Source organism: Sebastes fasciatus, chromosome 22, assembly GCF_043250625.1.
Source record: "Sebastes fasciatus isolate fSebFas1 chromosome 22, fSebFas1.pri, whole genome shotgun sequence".
Classification (NCBI taxonomy): Eukaryota; Metazoa; Chordata; class Actinopteri; order Perciformes; family Sebastidae; genus Sebastes; species Sebastes fasciatus.
In genome coordinates, this window is record NC_133816.1 from 4,714,534 (window position 1) to 4,727,558 (window position 13,025).

At 41.2% G+C, this 13,025-nt stretch overlaps 1 protein-coding gene across 3 annotated transcripts in view; it reads left to right on the top strand.

Moving 5' to 3' along the window:
• LOC141760222 (pyruvate carboxylase, mitochondrial-like) overlaps window positions 1-13,025 on the top strand; it is a 371,874-nt gene that overhangs the window by 337,332 nt on the left and 21,517 nt on the right. For all 3 annotated transcript variants that reach the window (XM_074622854.1, XM_074622855.1, XM_074622856.1), the window contains exons 22-24: window positions 4,074-4,253; window positions 10,525-10,699; window positions 12,631-12,704. In XM_074622854.1, coding sequence (XP_074478955.1) covers window positions 4,074-4,253; window positions 10,525-10,699; window positions 12,631-12,704 — 429 coding nt within the window. The remainder of the gene's footprint in view (window positions 1-4,073; window positions 4,254-10,524; window positions 10,700-12,630; window positions 12,705-13,025) is intronic.

Here is a 13,025-nt window from a genome sequence, read left to right on the forward strand (position 1 = left end):
ACCGTGGATCAGGGAAAAAAGTAAATATTTGGCAGAGGGACGGAGGAAAAGAGAGATGGGCACAGGATAGAGGTGATTCATGAGACTCAACATGTTGGCTGTTAGTATGAAGACAGAAGATGGTAGTTAAGTGAGGTAAAGAGGGTTGGAGTAAGAAGGATGGTTCACGAAGACAGATAATAAAGAGAAGAGTAACAATTCTTAACTTTGCAAAGAAAAAATGGACTCTGGAGACAAAAAGACAGAGGAAACAATGGAGAACGGGCTGAAGGTATAGACGAGCAATGCACTGCATCATGCTGCTTTCTTGCGTTCAAGATAGATTTCGAGTTACTCAGCAACGAGCTTTTGTTCCGCAGCTATACGAAGTTAATGGCCTCTCCAGGGATTCCAGCAGCCCATTCAAATCTCTTAAGCTTTCCTGTAAACAGTCGTTCTGTTAAAGCAATGTATCATTATCGCCTCTATTCACAAACCCATTCAAACTCAGCTTTAGGTGTTGCAGCAGCGACGTGCTGAAGGGAAATGCACGCTTGTTTCAGTCAGCAGGAAGCATTTCTTTCTCGAATCTCGCTGGGAAAGTGCTGATTTGCTTGCAGGGCTCCTTTGAAAACAGGTGGTTGTTGGACTTTAACAGGCATCCTGGGCTGTTTTTAGGATGGTTGTGAAATTCTTCCTAAATCATCAGTGAGTTTTTTTATAAAAAAAAAAAAAAAAAAAAGAAAGAAACAGAGGCACAATCCAGCATACATAAAAAATGGCAGTGAGACTACAACTCCCATGGTGCATTTTGGCAAGAAAAACTCAATCATCAAGCTTGAAATTTGATCTCCAACTCAGTTTTGACTTCTTGGTCAATTTTAGATGAATTTAGTAACTATGGCAGCGTATTTTTTTTTTTCGCTATCGCTCTGAGTCACGCCTCTGACCGGCCCCCATCTCCATAGCGATGCTCATGCCAAGGCTCATGGGCAGTAGGCGATATGAGGGGGGATGCCATTGCCCTTGTTAACATGCAATCTCCCCTCTCCATTCCCAAGTTACAGAAAGTGTTTAGCTGAATACGTTAGTCTGGTCTGCTTTACTCATTGATCGCTCTGAAATATCAGCAGCCTAACTGTGCTGTGTAGTGATAAATCCAAGGCGCTGTCCGTGGTGCTGAAGTAGCAGACGGATTTCTAGAGAGTCCCTCTCTGTCAGTTTGGTCTTGGATCTATAATATTCCCTGGGGTGGTTCACTAGTCATGGGTGAACGAAAGGAACCGAACCAAGTCCGTCTCCCCTGTAAGAAATCAACAAATCGGATGTTGTATTATCCGGCTCCACTTTTCTAAGTAATCTTGTGTGATTATGTTTCTCATGAAATTTCTTCCTCTAGATAGAATGATTAAAATCAGTGGAAATAATGAACTCTGTTGACTTAAAGGAGCACAATGTCGAGGTCAGCAGCAAAGGCTTTCAAGGATGTGGGGTCACATCCTCTGGAAATCCCTGCATCCCAAAATGCCACCAGTATACAATCTAGAATCAGTTACACTCGTCTATATGAGGTCATTATTTGTAGAAAAAATATTTATACATACACATTTACAAATCTGATTACGTACACAAAGATTGAGATACAGTTACACAACTCTCCACACACATTTGAAAATAGTTTTGCTACAATAATGGCCCCATAGGTCTACAAGGGAACAAATTTGTGTTCATGCTTTCAAATGCATATTAAAGTCTGGACACAAGACTTACACATCTGTACCCATAAATACATGAATGAATGACGTTTTTATTATTGTGCCGTGCAGACATCTATGTCCAGCCACACACTCGTGTTACAAGACTCCAGTTTTGTTGTGCCATTTCATGGAAAACTGACATTCTTAAATCACCCTAGTATGCGCCGTACAAACAAAAATGGGACTCTCTTTTCTCTTTTCCACTCTTCCAAATCACAAGGCTCACACAATTTGTTTTCCTCCATGATATTTTTTAATCTGCCAACTTCCCACACCCTGAGCACCTTGAGATCTTCGGCTGCTAAATAAACGAGATGTTACACATGATTTAGCGCCTACATTTAGTTTGATATGCGTATACGGTATATGCCCTTAATGTTGGCTTTGACAGGATCACTTCAAACCATTTTTTCTTCAAACATGAATAGAAGCTGACTTGAATAGATTTACGTTAAATGTGACAAGGACTTCCTGTTAATCAGTGTTGATACTGAGCTGATTATTCTGGTGAAATAAAGTAAAATGAATTGAGTTGACTACAGATTTACAACAGAGAGCTTGTGTTACAAAATGGGTCAAAAAGTCAGGATATAACAGCCCTCTCCTGTTTTACAGTCTAATTGCTACAGTGCTCTGTTAGACTCAGAGCGGGTGCAGCACGCTACACTGTTACATTAATCACAATAATATACTATATATAGAAAATGCTTTAGTACACAGTTTATCTTACAGTCTATCATTCTATCCATTAACACTGATGTGTTGGCACTGATGGCATTTACCATCTACAGTGGGTTAGAATGAGGTGGCTGGTACTGTCATCTCTAGAGACCAAAGCTTTTACACAAACACAAACACACACACACACACACACACACACACACACACACACACACACGTGTTGGACTGCACTTGTTCAAAGACTAAAGTGATCTCAGGAGACCAGATAGCCCCAGAGGGGTTGGGGTAATCCCAGAGCAGCCTTTGAGAATGAGCACCTGTGTGTGTGCTTTATGTCGCAATTTGGCATCCCATCTCTTACAAATAGGTGTCAAGTTTCCTATTGGGGAATTCCTTGGGGAATGACAATTTGATCCATATTTCTTTCTCTCTCTGGCATCTGATATCAGCATAGTGCACTAATTGCCACACAAATAGGCATCTTGTTGTGAGGCCCACTCTTTGTTCTCTCTAGTCCTTCAGCTGTCAATGCTCACAGCTCTTTCAAATTAAGAGTCAGGCTCATAAACATGAAACCGGCCCTCTGCTGGCGGCTCCAAAATGTGAGACTAGTTTTAAATTAGAAAGAGCTTGGGTCCCCTTTGATCTCATTTTATAATAAAGCTTTCAAAATTGAGTACAAACAGAAATGTCTGTGTGAGAGACGGAAAGATGTTTTTCAGGTTTTTTATTATGAATGGGTCACATTAATTGACCCTTCTCTCTCTTTTATGGTCTGAATACCAAATAGAAGTGAACAGGAAGCCTTAAATCTGTGTCCCCCTTCATTACGATAGAAGAGTAATGTGTGCAATTTGATATTTGCATCAGTGTCCTGTCCGCAGTCAAAAAAGAAAAGACTCCACTTATCACCATTATGCTAATAGGGATCGCTATTACCATAATGATATGCCATTATAAATAATGAAAGAATGAATATATGTGATTTTAATGAATGCTTTCTTCTTTCCCTCTTTATCTTCAGGTTTTCACAGAGACCTGTGTAGTGTAGTCCATGACTGCCAAATCGAATGATTAAAGAGACTGTATAGATAGTAAACATCTTTTCATTTCTCATTCTGCTGTCCCAGGCCTTCTTTTTGTTCCTCTGGGTCACTCACTACTTAATCTTCATAGACAGCTTCTTCATTACAACAAAGACACCACTTCTCTCTGTTGGTGAAATCATTGTGGATGTGCATTCCTACCTGACGGGACACCGCACAGCAGGACGTTACAGAGAAAAATGGTGCAGCCTGGCAAACAGCTGCTGCAACTTCTGCTTTTCAGAACAGTACTAAAAGCTAGATTACACAATGGAAAACTGTAATATGATCCAGAATAGATTCTATGTGCAAGTTTTCCTGATGTTTCTCAGATTAAAAGGCCAGTGGTCACGTAGCAGAGGGAAATAATAGCACCTCTCCTCGTCCTAAGCAAACTGAGATAGCATCTGAGCTGCACTCTAATATCTTGTACTCAGTCTGTGGTGAAATAGAAATACTTTAGCTGATATTAGCTCTTCTCTTTCTTTCTTTTCCTAAACAAAGTAGGGATTTATCGTAGAGAGTAACACATAAATTTGGTCCTCACACTTGTATCTTTCCTCTCTCTCAGGTGACTCCGTCCTCTAAGATCGTGGGTGACTTGGCCCAGTTCATGGTGCAGAACAACCTGACCAGGGCCGAAGTGGAGGAGAGGGCAGATGAGCTGTCCTTCCCCCTGTCCGTGGTGGAGTTCCTGCAGGGATACATCGGGATCCCACACGGAGGATTCCCAGAGCCGTTCAGATCTAAGGTACATTAGTTAGTCCTGTATGCACACATGCATGCCATTTCTTTCCTTCTGTAGTTTAATTTGTTACAAGGGTTTCTGATCATTTCCATTAAAGTTTACATGAACATTAATTTAACTTTTAAGGAAGACACACCAACCCGACATCAAAGAACTAGCGGTGACGAAGGCCACCAGTTGCGTCGCCTTTGTCGGCTTTGTCTTGGCCAAAAAGTTGCACTCGAACACACCGCAAAAACGACAGCCGACAGCCGACGGCCAACTACCACCTACGTTGCTCCTGCGTGAGATGATATAACTCTCCCTACCAGCAGGTGGCAGTAGTCTGTATTTGTCATTCAAAAAGGGAAACCAGTAGACAGAGGACGGCAGATATACAAGCCGTTGTTATGATACGTACATGAAATAAAGCGGCGTCTACCATTTTCACACCACTCTCAGTCACCGCTTAGCTTCATTCCTGACGGCCATGACGTTATCTTGAAAATATCCGTGTGTTCGAACGATCAGATGAGATGAAGATGAAAAATGAAAAGAGCCTTCTGTGTTTTTCCTCTTTGACTTTACTTGTTGGCTTGCTTTCCTCACTTCCGTTTCTCTTCTCGTGCACTGATTCGTTTAAGCTGAATAGCCAACAGAGTGGAAACTGTCGGCTTGTCATGTCAGGGCCGTTATAAAGGCAGTTTAGGACCCCCTAAGATTAGTGCAACACCTCCATCTACTAAGGTGAATACATGACAAAACCTTTAATCTTTCACTCCTTCCCTCACTTGTACTTGTTCTGTAACCAACACATTGTACAAACACACACAGGAGAGTCCATTTAAAGGCACATGTGTATGCAAGTGCGCGTACACACAAACTCTGTCACATGCTCTGTTACATCTGACAGTTGCAAACGGTGAAGAAAACCGTGATATTGCCCTGTCCTCTCATCTCCCCTCCGTTTCTTTACCTCCGTCTACTTCTCTTCTCAAACAGCAAAGGTAGAAACTCTCTTGTGCATCAGGGGCCAACGGCTTCAGGTCTCCTCGAGGGAGCTGCATGAACACACACGCGCATGAATAAAGGCACATTTGTCACATTCCCCCAAAAACCTGCTGACATATTGGCATACTTGACATTTTCCATAAAAAAGTCACTATTTTTTTTTTTTTCCTTTAGGAAGGAATGAAACTAGTTTTTTTTCCCTCCACTAACAGCCACAGATGTTTCATAATGTATTATCAGTGAGCTGGCTGGCGCCTGAAATGTGAAATATCTGGTGTGAGACCCTCTCTGCACTTTTCCACAGGACACTCATTATGTCACCATGTGTGGCTGAGAATTTAACACTTAGTCTGTGAGTGTGTGCACTCATGCAGCTAATGAGCATCTCCAAGCATTTTTGCAGAGCCTGAAATATAATTAAAGGATGAATAAGATATAGTTAGTCATCTATTTTCTGCCCTTTTATTCTTATTTTTATTTGAACTGCATTGAATTTAGCTAATGGTCATTTTTCATCTCAATGTTCAGCATATCTTCATGCAACGGTTGGTATGATATCTTAGAAAAAAGTTATTCCTCTTTTTTCGTTTGTTTTCCTACAAATGTCCAGCAACACGTGTTAATATCTGCTCATTACATGCATACATGTTTTCGCAACAAACTTCCATCTTCACAAGAAACAACTTCCTTAGGTTTAGGCACTAAAACAATATTATTAGGTTTAGGAAAATATCTACTTAGTTAAGTTTAGGCGAAGATCGACTTGGTTAGGTTTGAGCAATAAAACTACTTAATTAGGTTTAGGAAAATATCGACTTGGTTGAGTTTAGGCAATATAACCACTTAGTTAGGTTTAGGAAAATATACACTTAGTTAGGTTTAGGCAATAAAACAACTTAGTTAGGTTTAGTAAAATATCTACTTGGTTAAGTTTAGACAACTAAAACTCTTAGTTAGGTTTAGGAAAATATCTACTTGTTTAGGTTTAGGCAACAAAACATCTTAGTTAGGTTTGGGAAAAGATCATGGTTTGGGTTAAATTAACTTCAGAAGTGGCGTACCTTAAGTATGGAAGTTACGTGACAAATAAATCAACGTTGACTTTTGGTTTCACATGGGACACGAACGCCGTTCTCCTGGGTGAAGGTCCGGTATTTTTAGACTTGCCAATCCACCCCGACCTTCTTCCTACGTGACGTTTGTCACTCTTTATACAGTACTTCCTGGTTCACGATTACATGGATTACACTCAAATTGATTTTGTGGGATATATACGAATTACGGTGCATTCCTTTTCGTATAGCTATGAACAGTGTATGACAACAGCCTGCCGTTTTTAGCTTTTCACTCCATTCATCCCGTAGTTATAGGTTTATGAACATTATCATTATTTGTGTATTCATCTGTCTCTCCAGTTACTGTTTCTCCCTCTCATCTCTCCTCCTCTTTGTTTACCTCTCTGTTAAACTAACTCCTGACGTCCTGTCACCCTTATCACCAAGTTGTCCTTGTCCTCTCCTTGTCTCTGTAAACTGGCGTACAGTAAAAATATTTGTCATTTAGCTTCCCAGGCAGTCCCGCCCTTGCCCATCACAGTGATTTTTCAGTTTTGACGTACACTATACAACCCCTGTGTCCGCTACCTCTCTATTAGTGTCTCTCAGTCTGTCTCGTGTTTCTCAAAACAGTGGCATGGCAGTTAAATAAACAAGATGGTGGACAACCACTGTAGTCATTCAAATCCTCAGGTTTTTTCTTTCTTGTATTTTTCAGTCAGCACTGGAATACTTTACGCTGAGAGAGGCTTCCTCTGCAATCCACTCTGGATATTTAATGCACAAACACCACAAGGCTTTTTTCTACACACAGCTTACTGAAGAGCTCATTCTCTCCATCCCTCTCATTCGGTTAGATTCAGAGTTCAGCTTTGGTACAAACAAGTTTTGCTTTCCTTTCACAATGTTTTCATTTGTGCTCATTGTGCCTGTGTTTACATGCACGCTGTTAGTTTGAGATAAATCTGATAAATTTTACTGTCACCCTCTGAATATCTCGGAGTACTTTCAGAGTATAAATCCAAATAATTGGTGTCAAGCTCATGTTAAGTTAAAAGTTAAAGTAGGGTAGAAAGTAAAACATCATTTATTAAACTATTTTCCTAAAACAGAGTTATGTTTGTTGGGGTAGTTTGCCTCATGTCTTATACTACATACCCAATATGTGTACTATCGTTCAACATACTTTTGTGTGATTAAACAGTAGTCTCTATCTTTTCGGACGCACTGAGCAGTAGTTTACGTGTTCACTTCCTGGGAGCCTCCTTGCCAGTTCGAGACACGTAACCATGGTAACCCGTGCCAACCTCATGTGACAAAACAATGATTTTTGAGAAGTCTGAATTCATTTTAAAAACTCTATTATGCCTAGCAAAGTGGAATCTTATTTTTACACTTAAAGGAACAGTGTGTTGCATTTAGGGGGATCTATTGGCAAAAATGGAATATAACATATATTATCAACACGCTTGGCACACAGGAGAGGCTTCAGTTGGTTGCAATCTTCTCACCTCACTGCTAGACACCGCCAGATCCTACACACTGGACCTTTAAATTGAAGCGTTATTGATTTTACAGAGCTGTCCGTCAACGTCTGTTATGATCGTTGCCGTCACTACTGCATTGCATTGTGCAATATTTATGCCGCCGTAGTGTCCAGCGTTTGCATGCTTTCACTGGAAATAGTGTGCAATTAGCGTACTATTGGTTTCATATTAAGGTTTCTGACATACTAAACAATCTCACATGCTGTTTTAATGTACTAAATAGCATGTTAGTATGGAATTTCGGACGCAACCCGTCATTTACTGCTACTTCACTGAATCAGTTCATACTCATGTTGGAGTGTTTATATCTGTATGTGGCTATTACTGCAAGTTCTGTGGCAGTGGTTCTCAACCTTTTTCGTGTCAAGGACCCTTAAATTGTTACACATTATGTCACAGACAACCATCTCATAAGATTTTGCTTCAGTGAGTTAAATAATGAAAATAAACCATTCCTCGTTTTTCTGGGGAAAACTTTTTCAGGACACAAAGTGGTAATTGAGGCGTTTCCTCATCTTAGTTCTGTCACGCTCAGTTCATTTGTGGTGTGGGTGGACAGAGAGAACGGTCAAGGGAGAGGAAAACAAGAAAGACAGGAGGGCAAAGGAGGGAGAGAGGGAGAGTCTGTGGGAGGATAGAGGGAGAGAATAAGGAGGCCATCAGAAACAAAGTGAATTCAAGAAATAAGATTATTGTGAAAAAATCCAGCACATCCCTCAGAGGCACCGCGCTCTGAAAGAAAAAAGAGAAAAAAATCAGCGGCAATAAAAAAAAAGAGAGTGGGAGTGTGTTTTTTTGAGTGGTTTTAGGAGAAGTGCAGAGAAAGAACAAATAACCTTGAAGGTTTGTCTTTCCTTCATTTGTTAATGCACACACTCTCTCACTCTCTCTCTCTCTTTCTCTCTCTCACACAAGCACACACAGTCACTATTTGTCTTGCGTCTCACACTTAAACAATCAAGCAGTTTAGGTGTAAGACGTCCTCGGAGGACGCAATGTTAATGAGCGGGGACTCAAATGAGCCTGCCATCTTTTGAAGTGTCTTTCTCTCTCACACACACGAATGAGTCAGCTATCTTTGAACTGTTAGCTCTGTGACTAATAGCATTGCACCGGGGCCCTTTGTCTGGAGATTTCCGCAAGGCACACACACACATACACACACACACACATACACACACACACACACGCGCATAAATGTGCTGATATGTTAAACAGCCACAAAGGCTAGAAGACAGTGGCGCACACACACATTTGCAAACGTGGATATATGCACACAGGAGACATTTGATCAACTGAAGGTTCAATTTGGTGCACACAGTGCTATCCTTAAAGCAGTACTTAGCATGTTAGGCTATGTTAGGCTATGATAAATTAACTTGGATGATGCTAAAATAAATAATGGCACACGCAGAGAGAGGTTGGTAGCACATGAAGGTTTACTATTAGCTATTTCTGTTTGTATTAGGGCTATCAATCGATTTAAATATTTAATCACGATTAACTGCAAAAAAACGCAAATTAATCACGCATTTTTTATCTGTTCAAAATGTACCTTAAAGGGAGATTTGTCAAGTATTTAATACTCCTATCAACATGGGAGTGGGCAAATATGCTGCTTTATGCAAATGTATGTATATATTTCTTATTGGAAATCAATTAACAACACAAAACAATGACAAATATTCTCCTGAAACGTTAACTTCGACAGCCCTAGTTTGTATACTTCCAAGACACATTTGCTGAAGCAGACTAAATAGGCTAATGGAGAGCCTCCAACTGTCTCCTCCCTCCCTCTACACATGTGCAAACTAAACTGTGTCATCAAAAGCTGAAGAAATCTGTGAAAATAAAACCAAAACAAGCAGCCCCTAGGCGAAAATCCCTGTGTCTTGACATAATCTCCTCTCCAGACATTATTAGCAGCCTCAGATGGATTGTCTCCACAAGTTGTGTCGGATGCCAACAACTGCGTGGGCAGATAAAATGTCATATCATTAGTCTTATATATAGCAGCCCTCCACTTTCCACAATTATCCCTTTTCTTTCTGTCTTCGTCCTCTACTATTTCTAAGAAGGAATCCAGACTGATGTGTCACATATGCGGCAACACTGCAGTCATCTGTGATAGGCCGATGACACTTTACTGGAGAGAAAGAAGATGAAACGAGAGAGAAATGAGGGGAACTAAAGTGCATATCACTGCAGATCTTAACACAGCAGCTGTGTCACTTTTATGCAAATTTTCAAAAAAAATAACTTGCATTAAGTTTTATATTGTCTCCGTTTCAGCAGCTCAACCCACGCCAAAGAACCGCTGAGGAAACAACATTGTTCTGTGTGAAGTGTTTCACTCCCTCTCTTTCTCCATCCCTCATAACAGCTCCCCATGTATCTCTATCTTCCTCCTCATCTCACCCAAAGTCTCTCTGTCACTTTCGTGCCGTGACAAGGTGCAGCTTTTATCCACACGTATAGTTGTGAAGTACAATGTGAAGGTTTTACTAGCACTTTATACATCCCACATGCTTCAGAGTCCCGTGGGGATACTACGAGTGGGGAAACATTCAGGAAGACTTTGAATATAAACTTTTAGTAATCTGTTTGTTTCCCTTTTCTCTCTATCTTCTCTTGTTTTCCTCTCCTCCATCTTCTTTTCTCTCTTTTAACCTCCTCTCCCAGGTGCTGAAGTCCCTCACCCGTATTGAGGGTCGCCCCGGCGCCTCTCTGCCACCCATGGACTTCGAGGCCCTGGAGGTGGGGCTCCGCGCTGCACACGGCGAGGAGATCACCCCTGAGGATGTGATGTCAGCAGCCATGTACCCCAAGGTGTTCCAGGAGTTCAAGGACTTTACTTGTGAGTGAACAGACTTGATAATGGATCTTTTAGGATAGATATCAACAAAGTGTTTATTGGAATTTTTTATTATTGTGCATTTGATGAGGTTGGATATGTTGTATTGAATAGCATTTGGTCTCGTTCTCACACACACTCTCTCATTCTTGTTGCTGTAGCCGTGTAATAAGCGGGATAGTGTACAGCTAGCGGTCATTGTTGTGAAAGAAACCCCTTCAGGGCGATGACAGACCCCTCATTATTCCTCACCTAGCAGCCAACCTTAAGTCAGGAACATTCAAGTTCAACCATCAGGTTGAGGGGTCAGGGGTCTTACACCCGGGCCACACAGGCCGCTTGAGCAGCACGTGACGACTACCTCACTGAAATGCTGCGTCTCTCACGCTTGTGGTGTCCACACGGACAGCGTTGCTGCTGCCAGCCCTTTTTTTCTACATAGTTTGCCTTTCATAATGGCCATTTCATTATAAATATCATATATATTTATTTTAGACAGACAAAGGTTAAGAGGCGTGTGTGCTCATTTGTAAATAATAATAATAATCCATGATTAAAAGCTGGTACTACTATTAAATTATGGAGCCGTGCAAGTCTCTGCATGTTCCCCAACACTGTCCTGCAAATATTTCAGAATAAAAGCCTTGTGTTAACAAATGAAGGAATTCGTTCCATAGGAAAAAAAGCTACATGGCTTTTATTTTGAAATAGAAACAGGAACTTTTTTCACTGTCTGTGACATATTCTACAGATATAGACATGGGAAGTGTAGTAATGTTGATAGTATGAGGTCAATAAACGGTCTATTTTTGCTATGAACCACGCACGGCACGCGGAAACACGGAAAAAAAATGCAAGACCTCGAATCTCTAGAAGAGAGAGATTCCACGATGCACACGCGCTGCTCATGCATCCAGTGTGGCCCGGGCATTACATATCAACATGTTCTCATCCCAATTCATCACATACTGACAGGACCTTTTGGCGTCACTTTGTAACGCACTGGGTAGCCCAGGGCGTCAAGCTATGACGCTCCACTATGGTCAAAGTAAACACGTGGTTGTCAATTCAAACAAAAACACTTGCTTAGTTTTAGGCAACAAAACCACTTAGTGAAATTCAGGGAAAAACATCATGGTTTTACTTAAAATAACTGTTTGTAAAGTGAAAATGAAACAGAACTTTGTGAACACTGGACATGAACAGGTTTGTAAAGAAAGTGAAACTTTCCCGCCCTGTGTGTGTTTTTTCGCTCTTTAAACTACGTCACCACACTCCCGGAGCACTTTCTCTGAGTGTTTAATATTGATGCGGATGGGTTTACATTATAGTTACTTGTAAGCCCAGTGCGTCTCATACATACACTCAAGGGTATCGTACGCCCTGGGAATGAGAACAGACTGTACATACAGGAAAACAATCAGATGCTTCAGATTTAGGGGAGAGTGCAGTTGACACCCAAAGGGGTAACAACACAGACTCACTTGTCTCAGGTGGTGAATTTACATAATGCACATATAAGAAACCAGAACAGCAAGAACTGGTGCTAGGGGGGGGAAATCAGCATAACCAGTAAGAGCATATTTTAGCAGGTTTGAGGTGCATGCAGTCAGCAGCAGCATGTGGCAGGAGGCAGGAGGAGGCTGTGATGTTGGAAGTTTAATAGGAATCCGACGAGGGGAGTCACATTTTCAAACTTGACTGGAAGTTGTTGAAAGCAGCAACAGTAACTTTCAGCTGCCTGGATTAACACAAGATGAACTGTTGCTTTGAGGAGGGAGGAAATGTTAGCATTAAACTGGTAGGGCCTTTTTGATGTATTTATTCTATACATATAGAGTTTGATTTTGGTTCTTTGTCTTCATCAAGGATTAAATCATAATCACAAAATAATGTCGCTGATATTAAGGTCTCCTCTGTTTCTCTTTCCTCAGCTAACTTTGGTCCAGTGGACTGCCTGAGCACCAGACTGTTCCTGGATGGACCCAAGATCGCCGAGGAGTTTGAGGTACACAACTTAAACCCACACACCATTTAACTTCATTAGACCATCGTCATTTTAGAGGGGAACTTCTGCTGATTTCTCCGATTAAGACCATTTCTAACAGAGACCCCATGGCCTAGATGGGAAGACATGGGCGTCTACCAGACAGGAGGGTCTAATGAAAAGCTGCGGTATTATGGGTAGTGTAGAATGCAGTTTTTTGGTGCTTGACCTACAGTATATTGGGGTCTAATTGCGCATTCACACCAAGCGCGAAATGAACTTTTCGCACAGCGCGATTACATACAAAGTCAATACAAAGATGCGAATAGACGCACATTTGCG